The sequence below is a fragment of the Oryzias latipes genome, chromosome 7, assembly GCF_002234675.1.
Source record: "Oryzias latipes chromosome 7, ASM223467v1".
Classification (NCBI taxonomy): Eukaryota; Metazoa; Chordata; class Actinopteri; order Beloniformes; family Adrianichthyidae; genus Oryzias; species Oryzias latipes.
The window spans coordinates 8,163,035-8,175,832 of record NC_019865.2 but is presented as its reverse complement, the minus strand read 5'-3'; the positions used below and the strand labels follow the sequence as shown (position 1 = coordinate 8,175,832).

The 12,798-nt window shown below is 37.8% G+C and overlaps 2 protein-coding genes across 3 annotated transcripts in view; one reads left to right on the top strand and one right to left on the bottom strand.

Moving 5' to 3' along the window:
* Nucleotides 1-65: 65 nt before the first annotated feature.
* wrap73 (WD repeat containing, antisense to TP73) lies at nt 66-11,775 on the bottom strand. Of its 2 annotated transcripts, none has more exons than XM_004070359.3 (13): nt 11,477-11,775; nt 10,995-11,183; nt 10,669-10,821; nt 9,966-10,082; nt 5,409-5,481; nt 3,346-3,449; nt 2,706-2,792; nt 1,894-2,028; nt 1,746-1,823; nt 1,554-1,656; nt 1,333-1,458; nt 659-850; nt 66-504 (listed from the first exon to the last, which is right to left on the bottom strand). In XM_004070359.3, the coding sequence occupies exons 2-13, from the start codon at nt 11,061-11,063 to the stop codon at nt 392-394; spliced, it is 1,350 nt and encodes a 449-aa protein (XP_004070407.1). In that variant the 5' UTR covers nt 11,064-11,183; nt 11,477-11,775; the 3' UTR covers nt 66-391. The 2 variants fall into 2 exon arrangements, with proteins under 2 accessions (XP_004070407.1, XP_011475203.1); XM_011476901.3 differs by having other exon boundaries at nt 11,563-11,775.
* tp73 (tumor protein p73) overlaps nt 10,121-12,798 on the top strand; it is a 29,300-nt gene continuing 26,622 nt past the window's right edge. The window contains exon 1 of the mRNA XM_023956487.1: nt 10,121-10,277. Within this exon, the coding sequence (XP_023812255.1) occupies nt 10,246-10,277 (32 nt within the window). The 5' untranslated portion in view covers nt 10,121-10,245. The remainder of the gene's footprint in view (nt 10,278-12,798) is intronic.

Genomic DNA, 12,798 nt, shown 5'->3' with positions numbered 1-12,798 from the left:
TTCTTAACCTCAAGTATAAAACATTTTTCTGAATAGATTTAGATGGAAAAAAACGTGTTCGTTAATGTGGTGTTATCAAAAAATACTTTATTTAGAATAGTTCTACAAGCTTGAAAAACTAAATTCCATCTCAAAAATATTTGTAACCTGTTAAGAAATTGTGTTTAAATTGTATCTATTGAATATATTAATTTAAAGATGTCTATGCAAATGACTCTTAGTGCTGGCATGGTGCATCAAGTGCTCAATATTTAACTCTTTTCTGCACTGGAGACATTTAAAAAACTAACGAAACAGCTTCAATCAAGAGAAAACTTTCCTGAAGAAGATTCTACAAGAGCACAACTCCCTCAGGCTGAACTGAAGTCCATTTGTTCTTGAGAAAAGAGTTTCATTCGTTGTTTTGGTCAGCATCCATGTAGCATAAACAAAGCTGGTCCTTTCCAATCAGTATCAGGGAGTCTCCACTGCAGTGCCAGTTAAGGGAATGTACTTGAAAGCCTCCTGGAAGAAAACACCAATTGTGAAGGTAACACAACACACTGACCTTACTGAGCTGCAATGTGTAGCAAAATAAATTAGAGAATGATCAAAATACAAGGACACGTCAGGACAACGTGTTGCATTTGCCAATTGTGTAACTTTTGGCTAAAGTTACCTTCGGCTGGGACTTGAACAGAGACGCAGCCTCCTGGGGACCAAAGGTAAAGTTTGCTGTTTCCAGTACAAAGAGCGAGCCGAGGACGCCGGGGGTCCCACTGAAAGCAACGGATGGTCGATGTCTGCTCCAGCACAGCCTCCAGGCGCAACTTCTGCATGTCCCACACCCAGACAGCAGTGGCCATGTTGTCTGTGATGACAGAAATACAAACACTTGGTCACATCCACACTGAGTATCCAATGAAAATCGTTTAACATGTTCTTGTGGCATTTTTTCTGATGATGGAGAACATTTATAAAGAAAATTAATCTTAAAATTGTATTTCTGAGTATTTCTTTAACAAAATCATAGTGAATCAGGAGCAGACCAAAAAAGGTATGTGAAAAAGTTTCTTTGTGACAGAAAATACCCTGCCTCACTTTCAACTGTACGCGAGGTGTAGAGAGTAGAGAATTTCTATTGAATTACTGCCGCTCTGCAGAAATGTTCTAGAAAATTTGGGAGTAAATCGGCATAAATGTAATTAAGGCCAGTGGGAACGCTTTTAAACTAGCTCAGAGGTGCGTCTTTAACAAAGAAGAGTATAGTTAGGGTTGAATGTTTGTGCATGTAACCTAACAGATTACTATAGAGTTTATTACAGATGAAAAAAAGTCGCCAGTGTACTTTACCATTTTTAGTGGCAATATAGCGACTGTCAGAACTGAACGCCAAAGCAGACACACCGATCTTGGGGTTGGCTCGGTCTGGGTCCGGTTTGACAACAGGAATCTGGACAGGCAATGGGCTTATGTCATCTGGAAAAGGAATCGTTAGTTTTAATTTATGGGGGGGGATATGAACATGTAAAGATTTGGTCAATGTTGCTCAGGAAAATATATTATCGACAAACATTTGCTCTGGGTGCTGAAAAGGGAGCTGGCCACCGTGATGTCGTGCAGGGACATTTCATCACTGGACACTGCTGGTCTTTTTTCAATTTCTTTATATACAGTCTACAAACAGCATAAGTAGTTTAAAAAATGCACTTAAGGTCAGAAAGATGTATTTGCAGGTGGTTCATTTATTAGTCTAAAGTACTTACAGCTTTTGTGTTATCAATGATAGCAGGATGCTCAAACTGTGCAATTTTTTTCCATGTGATATGATTGAGGATGCGGACCTGAAATGGAAGAATGAAACTCTGAAGATTGAACTACATACGGAAAACTTTTTTTTAAGGCTGTCCATACTTTTTCATCAAAGCTGCCAATGGCCAGGAACTGGCTGCTGGGGCTCCACGACACGGACTTGATACCCAGCGACCACTCATAGGCACTGTAGGTTGACAGCAGCCGGCCATCCAACGAGTAAAGCGACATCTTGTACTGCAGACAGGACAAGCACTTTAAACAATAAAAACAGCACTCTTCTAACCTTCTTTGGGCAGCCCATCTATCCAACCTGGGTATCACTCATAACATTTATAGTAAAGTGGGAGTATGTCTTTCCCTCTAAAATGATTCTGAGCATCTTCATACATGGTCCAAGAATCGATGCATAAAAGATACAATTAACTTTATGGTGATACGATACAGGCCAGTTCTTTTACGTAAATGAATACAATCTAGATATACATCATTCGTTTAGGCATTTAATACTATAAATGAAAATACCTCAACATAGAAATTCTGTTTTTTTGTGACAATGGTATTGTCGTAGGCTAAGTTGACACTACCATCCGGTTTCAGGTCTGACTCCTCCCCCAAGAGCGCATATATACCAGCTCTTTTACCAGCTAATTCAGAATTGACAAAGCCTTTTGGATAAGAGGTGAAACGTCTTCTAACATTAAAAACTAAGTCCAGATGAAAGCCCCTAAACCTACTACTATGACTATGTAGCTTATTATAACGCTGTCCCACACTCAAAGGGTTTGCTGTAGCCTCAAAAGGACCAACCCATATAGGAATCCAGACATTCCTTACACACAATGTAATATTAAAAGTAACAAGTTACTATAACTTAAGGGGTTAACCGGTACAGGTGAAATTAAAAAGCTCACCTCCAGACAGCTCTCCCACACGGCCAGCACACAGCCGTTGGGAGACCACTCCAATCCAGAAAGGTCCTGAGTTTCAGTCTCAAAATGCTGTAATCAAAGTGTGGATTCATGTTTACATTCATTAACTGACACCCCAAAACCCATATGTTACATTACTTAAAATTCTATACCAACAAGATAATTAAAACTGATCCAACATCTACAGATGCAGCCAAATTGGAATTACAGCAATAGTGTAACTCGGTTTTTATTTTTTGGTTTTTTCTCTTAGCTGTTTGTCCCATCTGTAATAAAATGAGTGTTAGAATAAAAAATAATAAGTCTTTAGGTCCTGAAGGTCCTGATTTACACTTGTTAAAATGTTAATATTTTAGATCCATAATTTTCCATATTATAGTTTATTTTTAGCTCCCTGTTTGATATCTTAAGAATCAACATTTGTTTTTTCCCCAAAGCTTAGTCGTAACTTTGTCATTTGAACTGCTGCTGGCAGTAACAATAAAGTCTATTCTATTCTAATTGACAACTATTCAACATAGAGGAAAAAAACAGTGTCATGATTTATCCCTGTTAACATTTCATTTAGAAAACAGCTTTTGTTAAAACACTGAGATTTGATAGAAAGCAGAACCCTTCTTACCCTGAGTAAATGCCAGTCGTCACAAACAAATATACTGACGTAGTCTTTGCAGTCACGACGCTCAGCCAGAGCCATATAGCATCCATCTCTGCTGAAGTCTAAACCTGTAAGAATCCCGGAATTTTAAGGTGACAACGCAGACAAAAGCAGTTTAACCCAAATCCATCAATCCAAACATAAAAGGTTTTCTTGGAATCAGAAGGATCTCATAACAGCATCGTTTAAAAAAGGCTGAAAGTTTTACTTTTATGTCTTAAAGGAGGAAACTAAAAGGTTTTACTCTTATTTAAACCTCTATAATCCGATGGAACAACAGATTCACACATTGGAACCATTTCAAAGCAATTCCGAAAACATTTTAAAACCATGTAACTTTACAAAGAAGCAACAAAAATATAATTTTTCAATTTTATTAAGGATGGGGAAAAATGTCTGAAAGGACAGTTTTTAGTTTAACAGAACTTCAGATCACAAAATCCTTTTAAAACAATGTCTTGGCTAATAGCTGCTCAATAGATGTGAAGCCATAGTGACATGCACCACTCGTGGGGGGGGGGGACCCGTACGGATGCTGCGGCTTTGCCTTGGCCCGTGGAGGGTCATAGACAGGAGCGACCTCATCTTAAAGGGAGTGCAGGGGTGTCCCACAGTTTCCCCCAGGTTTGTGCGGCCACCTTAAGGGACGCTATAAAAATGGAACGCACTATTGTTGTACGTGTGATAAGTGTGTCCTGAAGTATTTGTACAGATAATGTAAGCCATGTTGTGTAGGCCACCTACATGCCCTGTACAGGTTTGCTCATTACTCGCCTCCAGACAGCCTGTATCCACCTGTAAGGGCAGTTGTGACTAAGCCCTAACGGCGTGTGGAGGTAAACTGAATGACATTCAGACAAAACTCTGAATTTATGCACACCAAATGACAGAATTATGTTAACATTTCAAAGACACTAAAGATATAAATAAAATAGTGGAATCTTTCTGCACTTTCTTTTCTGAAAAATACTGTATACTACTAATTAATAACCTAATCATCGATAACAAGCTATCAAGCTGACTCACAGGCTTGTTCCAACTGTTGCTGTCTTAACACCACCAGTTTCAATTGACAGTATTGTTCTGGGGATTTACTTTGGGAATGGGACAGACTCTTTACCTTGCTTCTGTGTCTGTTTCCTGCCTGGCTTATCTGTCTGGTGGAAGTGAAGTATATTTTTAGAGGAGCTTAGTGCCAATTTTCAAACACTTCCTAAACCAGCCGCAGCCTGTCTAATAGTATCACACACATTTTCTTTGGTAGCAAGCATCAGCTCCAGCAGCCGCTGGTGGAACGCAACACATTCCTCTCTGGTGGAATCCACAATGGGGGGAATTCACATCACAATATGGGGCTGTAACAGCTGGCAATAACATTAATGTAGAGCTTTACAGGGTTGGTGGGTCTATTAGCAGACGCAGTCAGCACATTATCAAATCACAAATCTAAACCTCTCCCTTTAGGAAAAACCTTAAACAGCATCACAAATGGGAACAGCTCTCACTGCGCCAGAGTCACCATTAAAAAACAAGCAAACACTGGGCTGAGGACAATTTGCAAGTTTCTGTTAAGTAAAAGCTGTTTTATTTAATTTGGAATATTTTAGGTATATAAAATGTATATATATCTTAAGTACAATAAAAAGGGATTAGAGCATAACCTCATGCTATCCTAAAAAGGAAATTACAAGACTCTTTGACATCATTATTAAAGCATCATGGTTCTATTTTGTCAACTCTTATGATACGTGGATCTTAAAGTGACCTTGTATTGTACTTTGGAAAATGGGAGAGACAGGAACAATCGTATTTCTACAAGTCGCTGACAGGCCTGTTATGAAGAGCATGCCCCATTTACTGAGGAGGGGGACAGCTGTCAGCGGAGAGGGCTACACTTTGGATACATATCCGGGGTTGTGTCACAATGCAAAGAAAAAAAGGCGCCCTGTGATTAATGGGGTATGCCTGTGCTGGTCCTGTCCTCAAGTACTCTGTACAAACTGTGGTCCTTTCAGTCTCATACTCACCTTTCTGACATGCTTTGGGGTACTTAATGTAGGAAACGGCTTTGGTGCACAAGGACCAAACAGTAATTCTCAGCTGTCATGGTAAAAAAGAGAGAAGAAAAAAACATTAAAAATAATGATTAATGCCCAATGTAAGAAACTGGCATTCCTTTCAGGACAATAAGTCTTCTGGCTAATATGCTACCATAAAAATAAGCTTTTTTTCCTCCAAATTCTGAGCCTAAATACGTTTTAAGCACAGCTAAAGGACATTTACAGAAGGATTAAAAGATAACTTTCTGGAAAAAAATGGATGTTTTTCTTAGTCAGCCAAATTCAGAGAGCTTTATGCCATAATGCTCACATGCAGCATGTCACATTCAACTAGTTTTAAGATATTAACAATATTTTGTTTCAGGAAATATAGCGTGGAGGTGTGTCTGTTCAGAACACTTTTACAAAACACACCAGCCTGGCTCATGACCAAAGACTAGGCTCTAAAGACCATTCTGCTAATTTAAGAGGAACTTGAGGGTAAATGCAACGGCAACATATTAACGCCAACCTTAGTGAAGCAACAGACATGGGTTAAATGTCAGACTACAATATGGAAAAAGTACTATGGCAAAAAAAAAAAAAAAAACAACATGTTTATAGTCCATTAATAATAAAGAATACATCTAAAACTTCTATTGCTTTATTTTTCTTTCTAAATGTGTTTTTTATACATTTTTGTAACAGTTCAAACTGAAAAGCTAAAATAATTTAGAAACTTTTTATCACAATCTTATTTACAACCCCAAAATATATATATATTTTTTTCTAATAGTCCTGCCTGCAAATTCAATTCTGCATTTTCTATTTGAGAATCTGCAGAGCCACAACGACTGGAGTGAGTAGGCTGTCATCAGGGAATCCAGACAGATATCTGACCTGGGCCAAGTCTGTCACCTTCTGAGCTGAAGTGCCAAGTCTTCTGTTCTGCTCGGGTCAAAAGTGCCAAGCTGAGCAGACCCTGCAGCAACACGTCAGTGTACACCTTCTGGACTTCCCCTCAGAAGAGGTGCCATGGCAACCAGGGTCAACACTGCTCAAATACAAACATGCTTACACTATTTGAATCCTTTCAACCCACCATGGAGGGGATGCAGAGCAATCAAGATCCTAAGGGAGTGTAACTTAAAACTGACTAAAGGGAGAGTAGCATGGAGGAAATAGGTAGGAGATTCTTTTCCATTAGAGGGGCCGTGCTATGAGACGAGATGCTGGGTTAGTGAAGCTTCAGTTACAGGGAGAGCTTAATTAAGAGCCGTAATAATGGAGTCATCCTCTGTGGTGATTACATTTGAATCTATTAACAATTACTCAACACATTCAAAACATGACAACCAGCATGTAATATGATTCCAAATAATATGGTGTATAGTACAGTTACGGTTTGAGAAAAAAAAGAATGAAAACATGTATTCATTGTCCATTTTTAGTGTTCAACTGTTGGAATGTAAGAGAACAGTAAAGGACACTGGATGCCACATAGCTCTATGCATCAGCAGAGGATTAGTCTGCAGGCATTCCACACCGAGAGCTATCTCAAACCAATATAGAGCATTTCTCTTGTTACAGTCTCATGATACTACCGAGGAAATGGAGGCTATCATTGCACACAGTTGGTGCAAGCAATTGTCCTGTCCTGCAGTCCATCAACATATAACGTTTACTGTAGTATCAAAAATGATCATCTGCTCATCACGAGTGGGACTCCGTGGAGTCGAACAAACGATTGGACTAAATCAAGTGTCATTAATGGCATTAAACATGCTGTAAACAATGTTCCAGCAGAGGTCATTTCCATGCTCATCAATGACTGAGCACAACGCTACACTTCACAATCACGCTTTCTTGTGTTCGATCAAAAACATATTAAAAACAAATGAAGTGTAAACCTTGAAATGTCTTTAACACCAAAAATTACTGTAGACCAATCTTTTCTTTCCTGCTATGATGTGAGTGACTATTAAGCACCAACAAGTAATAACATATGGAAAGAAAACAGTCAGACAGACACAAACAAACAAACACAAAGCTCAAGTAAATGTACTGCCACACACACAGAAGCATGATGCACACAGCAGGCAGCTGTCCCTAAACAAGTTAATATAGCAGGCTGTTTATTAGAGAAGCAGAAACTCAAAACTGACAAACACCTGACTGGCACTGGCTGGGTTGAAGGCAAGTTCAACAAGCTCCCACTTATTTCAATTCAGCGTAAATTTCAAATGACTTTCTTGAAAACAAAACTAAATGTTGAATTAGATAGCAAGGAAAAATCTTAATGTTGACACATTTCACAGATCTTCTTTATATTAACGGATCAGCATTGCAGTGAACAAAAAAAAGCTTCTGGTGGAAGAAATTGCGTTTTTTTCATCAATACATTGAGCTGTACATCTGTTCTGCCTGTCGGTCCATGATGAAGGTGGAGACATCGCCTGTATTTAGGAGCGCCTCCCAAAGCAAAGAAACCAAACCAGAATGAATGCACTGGAAAAATCTAAAAACACAATCCTGACAGTGTGGAGGGGAAATGTGTGGGTTCAACCACCAAACATCACCACCAATCAGTGACGAAACCGCATCTGGATTCAAGAGTCATAGACTTGTGTGCTTATTTAGAAACATATCATGACCTACTTTCAAAATTTGAAATATAAGGAATCCTAAGCTATTGTTATTAAAGACCCACTGTGCTGAAAATCATGTTGTTGGTGTTTTTATCATGTTCTTAATTAAGCTCAAAATTACATTTCTGAGTATCTCTTTATTTAAACTGTTGGTAATCAGGAGCAGACAAAAATGCATTTTAAAAAAGAGCTTATTTTTGACGTAACATTACAGAGAGCGGGGGACAAGCTCCCTGCTCCAAGCTCTCAGCATTGGGGTTGCTCTGCGCCAACATACTCACCATATTGAGTATTACACAGAACAAAATCCACTCGTATAAAACACACTAAGTCAGGATAAAGTTCAGGACGTTCTACTAAATCCAACTCAACCAGACCACACAGGTCAACCAGGGCTGTAGTGATGACACCACATCAACCTGACTTTTTTTTAGAATTTATAACTGAGCAGAAGAATGAGGCTGTTGAAAAGTGACATACGGTCAAGGAGGGGTAAAGGTCTATGTGGGGAGGGACAACTGACTTCTTATGCAAAACTAGGGCTGCACCATATGAGGAACATTGTGATACATGACCAAATAGCAAAACAACCAAAAACATTATTTCCATTTCACTGCAACAGTTTAATTTAAATAAAAGTTAACCCTAGTCTACATAGGAAGCCAACATCTAACATCCGATTGGTCTAAAACATAAAGGTATTTTTTTGAGAAAAGAATGCATTATTATATATTAACATAATTTCACAGTTTAAATAATATTGATTTGAATATAAAACTTTACAACTTATAAAATTAAATTTAATTAAGGTTGATTAATGTTTTTGACTATTCAAAACTAATTCTCCACAAATAAGTTTGCATATATGTTTTTTGCTGCTGGATGTCATTCATTTGTGTTTTGCTGCATAAACACTATAAACCCACAGTGGGGCAAAAACTTATTTAAAATTCTCCCACTTAAAAAGACAAGAGAAGTCTGTAATGTTCATCATAAAAAGAATCTGTGAAAGACAGAATGTATAAAAAACAAATCCAGGAAATCATGTATATTTTTAAAGAATCTGTTTGTATGATGATGCTGAATAAAATATTTAGCTCCAAGAAAAAAGGAATCATTTGGTCACTTCTTATTTCCTTCTGTTAGAAGCTTTTCAATCCTCCAATGGCTTCTGTTTAAACAGGTTATCTCTATGAAAGACACCTGTCCACAGACTGCAAGCTTTCCAACATGACCAAAGCCAAAGAGCTGTCTGAGGACACCAAGGACAAGATTTTAGACTTGAAGATGAATTGACTGAACTAGTCTACGATAAGCAAGCATCCTTGTGAGAAGAAACATTTAAAAACGTGTTCAGTGTGATTTCCTGGACTTTTTTTTACATGCTGTCTCTCACAGTGGAAGTGCATCTATGATGAACATTATAGACATCTCATGTTTTTGGTAGGACAACTAGCAAAATCGGTCACAGCCAAAATTTTTGCCACACTGTATGCAACACATTAGTCTGGTTTATCAGAGGAACAGAGCTAGATCGAGTCAGACCACCAGCAATTTCATACAATCTTTTTTTTTCTTCCAAGACATCTAAATCTCAATAAAAGATCCTGTTGCACAGTAAAATACTATCCTTTAGTTTTTAGACTTATACACACCACACTTGTGTGTTCAAGGTATGAGGACCCCCATGTCTAACAGGACGCTAATAAGAAAAGAGGAATGTATTCCGTCTGAATACATGCAGCAAGTAGGGGGTGTAGTCAAAAAAGGCTCCAATGTCTGGCTATTTTCAGGTCTCCCTTCCTTACGGGCCAGCAACAGTTGAGATCAGAGAAGCATATGTATAAAAAACACTTCCATGTGCATGACTGCATGCACAGACCAACTTCACACTTACATGGAACTCAGTGGTGTTGAGAATGTGACGTCCGTCTGGACTCCAGCGTGAGGAGACTAGTCCAATTGAGCCCTCATCAATCTTACAGTGCCAGTCCGGCTGCTCGAGAGACCACACCTGAAATAAGAAAAGGACAAAAAGAGCAAACATGAGGACAAAGACAGGACAAAAAATAACAAAGGCCTAGTAATCAGTCACCACTGATGACAGCTCTTAAACAACTCAAACATATTCCTCAACTTTCTTTTAAAGAAAAGAAGACTCATACAACTCAGACACAATGAAAGACTGGCACTGGATACCCCTTCAAAGGTAAGGTCCTTGAAAATTGATAAGTATGCGATGCATGAGAAAGAATGAAAAGTTGATAACATTAATTAATAAGTTTTGTGTTTCTTGAAAAAAAATCCTGTCTTATTTAATACTGTGTACATATACAGAATACAACTTTTTACAGTAATTATAACCTGCAAGAAATTCAACAGTGAGACATTAAAAACAAAATCTGCATTAGTTGAACAAATATAAAGCAAAAAATGAAAAAATTATTTCATTTAAAGAGACAATTTGTGTTCTGTTTGCAGTACAGAATATTAGTGTTTTTTGTGTGATGGCATTAAGCTATTAACGGTTTTTTTCTTCAAGTTTAATGTGTATAAAAAGACAAGCTTAATAACATCAGTCAGTATTTGACAGGACCTACCTGTACCAGTGCTCTTTTGTACATAGCACAAAGGATAAACAGGGAGTCTGAGGACCATTCCATGTGGGATATTTGATCCAGACAGGTATACAGGTTCAGGATTTGCAAGGTGTTGACATCTCGGATCACAAGCCTGTACTGTACACAGGTAGCCTAGGGGAATCAAATAAACAAAGGAAATGTGTTTTGTTTGCTTTAAATGTTATTATGTACTTGCGTGTGTACTTCTTAAAATTGTAACTGTGTAGACTTCAGCTTGTTTATGTCATACATATTTTTGTTCCCACAATTCTGACTCCTAAGAAGCAAAGTGTCCAGAAACTTACCAGATATTTCCCATCAGGGGAAACTTTGCAGAGTTGGTTGGACTGCTTGAACACTTCTGAGAAATTCATCCCAACACTAAAACGTTATCTATATAATACAGTGAAAAGTAAAGTATTGGATCCACTAAGGGTCGCCTCAGGCTAAAGCAGTGTAATTTCGCTGTTTGAACAGTTGATGGCGTCAAGACTCTGCCAGAAAAAATGGAAACAGCATTAGGTCTGCAGACTCGTGTACAAAGTTTTTGTATCTAAGCAAAATGCATAATTTATAGAAATAAAAGTCAAGTAAATTATTTAACCACGGCTTTCTGTATAAGTAAGAGCAAAACAATGCAGTTTTGCGACTTAAAGATCGCATACTACTAGCTGTTTTTTTGTTGTCGGTAATGTAAATTACACAACATGGTCGGAAACTAACACGTTGATGCATTTGCAATGCATTTAATTTAAACGTAGGGAACCAGCAAAACGTATAAACATACCTGCAAAACAGAACCTTTCCAGACTTTAGCCTAATAGCATACAGCACTGATATTAGCAATTTAGCCGATGATGTTGTTTAGCTAACCAAGTTAGGTCTTCATCCTCTTGGTCTTCGGCAACACACACTTCTCATAATGCCAACATTTAATTTTACTGAAGAATTTGCTGGGAAATTCCGCAAGCCATTCAGAGGAGCTTGTTATTTTTTCCTCATGTAGTCACAAACTGTTGATCCAACTGTTGCTAGATCGTTTGGTTGGACGCTGAACGGCTTGCCAAGTTTGTCCAATCACCATACTGTCTTAGCGCAATGCCTTCTGGGAAACGTAGTTAAATAAGGTGTCAATAAGGATCCAAAAATCTGTTTATTTTGAGTTATTTTGTCCATTTTTCTTCATTTTAATAAGTGGTTGTATTTCTATCTGTGTTAAAATATGTTTAAAATATTACTTAGATGTACTGAATACATTTAAATGTGTTTATTTAATATTTCTATTCAGTCTCTACTCATAAAATAATTAGATATATGCAATTGGCCCGCATCTCAGCACATTGTGTGTGATTATGTGCACTTAAAATCCTCTGTATTATGAGTTTTCGCTTTGTACACCCACCCTTGGGCTCTACATCTTCTAAAGGGCCAGGTTTCCCGCTTGTAAGCGGAAAAACCGCGCTACCGCCTCTCTGCATTCTCTCCGCGCAAACAACGTTTCACCTCCTCTTTGCTCTGCCTCAGGAGAGATCACACTTCTCCCAAGAACATGCAAATCACTTTCCCTCCTATTTCCGGTTAATACAGCTTCTCCGAGAAGTCAATCACCTTCCAGCTATTGTTATCCCATTTGCAGGTCGATTGTTTGGATTTTTTAAATTGTTTTGATTTATTTATTTTTTTATATTTTTTATGGAGGGTCATTTTCTTGGCGTGTTCAATAAGAAAACAGGTGCTTGGCGCAGCACAACTCGCAGGTGTTTGGATTGGAATAAGAAGAACGCACAGGTAGGCCTGTCTTTCTTTACCAATAAACAGTTCGAGGTTATTAGAAATGACTCTTTTCCAAACAATATACATGTTTTAGTTCATTTTCTTCCTATTTACATAGTGTTTAAAGCGCTAGTTGAAAAAAACAATGTTAAATTATTTTCAAAAATACTGTCATGATAAAATCTGAAATTTTCAATATAAATAAAATATAATATTTACTATAGATTTTATTAGAAGTTGTAGTAAAATGCGTTTTCTCCGAGATATTCGATAAATAAGAATTTAAATGAACGACATCTCTAATATTTAACAAAATAGCCTACGATTTATGATTTC

Excerpts from the sequence above, each read along its gene's own strand:
- wrap73 (XM_004070359.3), bottom strand. The coding sequence starts at position 11,063 with ATGAATTTCTCAGAAGTGTTCAAGCAGTCCAACCAACTCTGCAAAGTT. Across the intron at positions 5,482-9,965 it reads TCAACACCACTGAGTTCCAT|CTGAGAATTACTGTTTGGTC; the intron begins GTAAGTGTGAAG and ends TTACCATGACAG. Across the intron at positions 1,459-1,553 it reads TTTCAGCACCCAGAGCAAAT|ATGACATAAGCCCATTGCCT; the intron begins GTTTGTCGATAA and ends TTCCTTTTCCAG.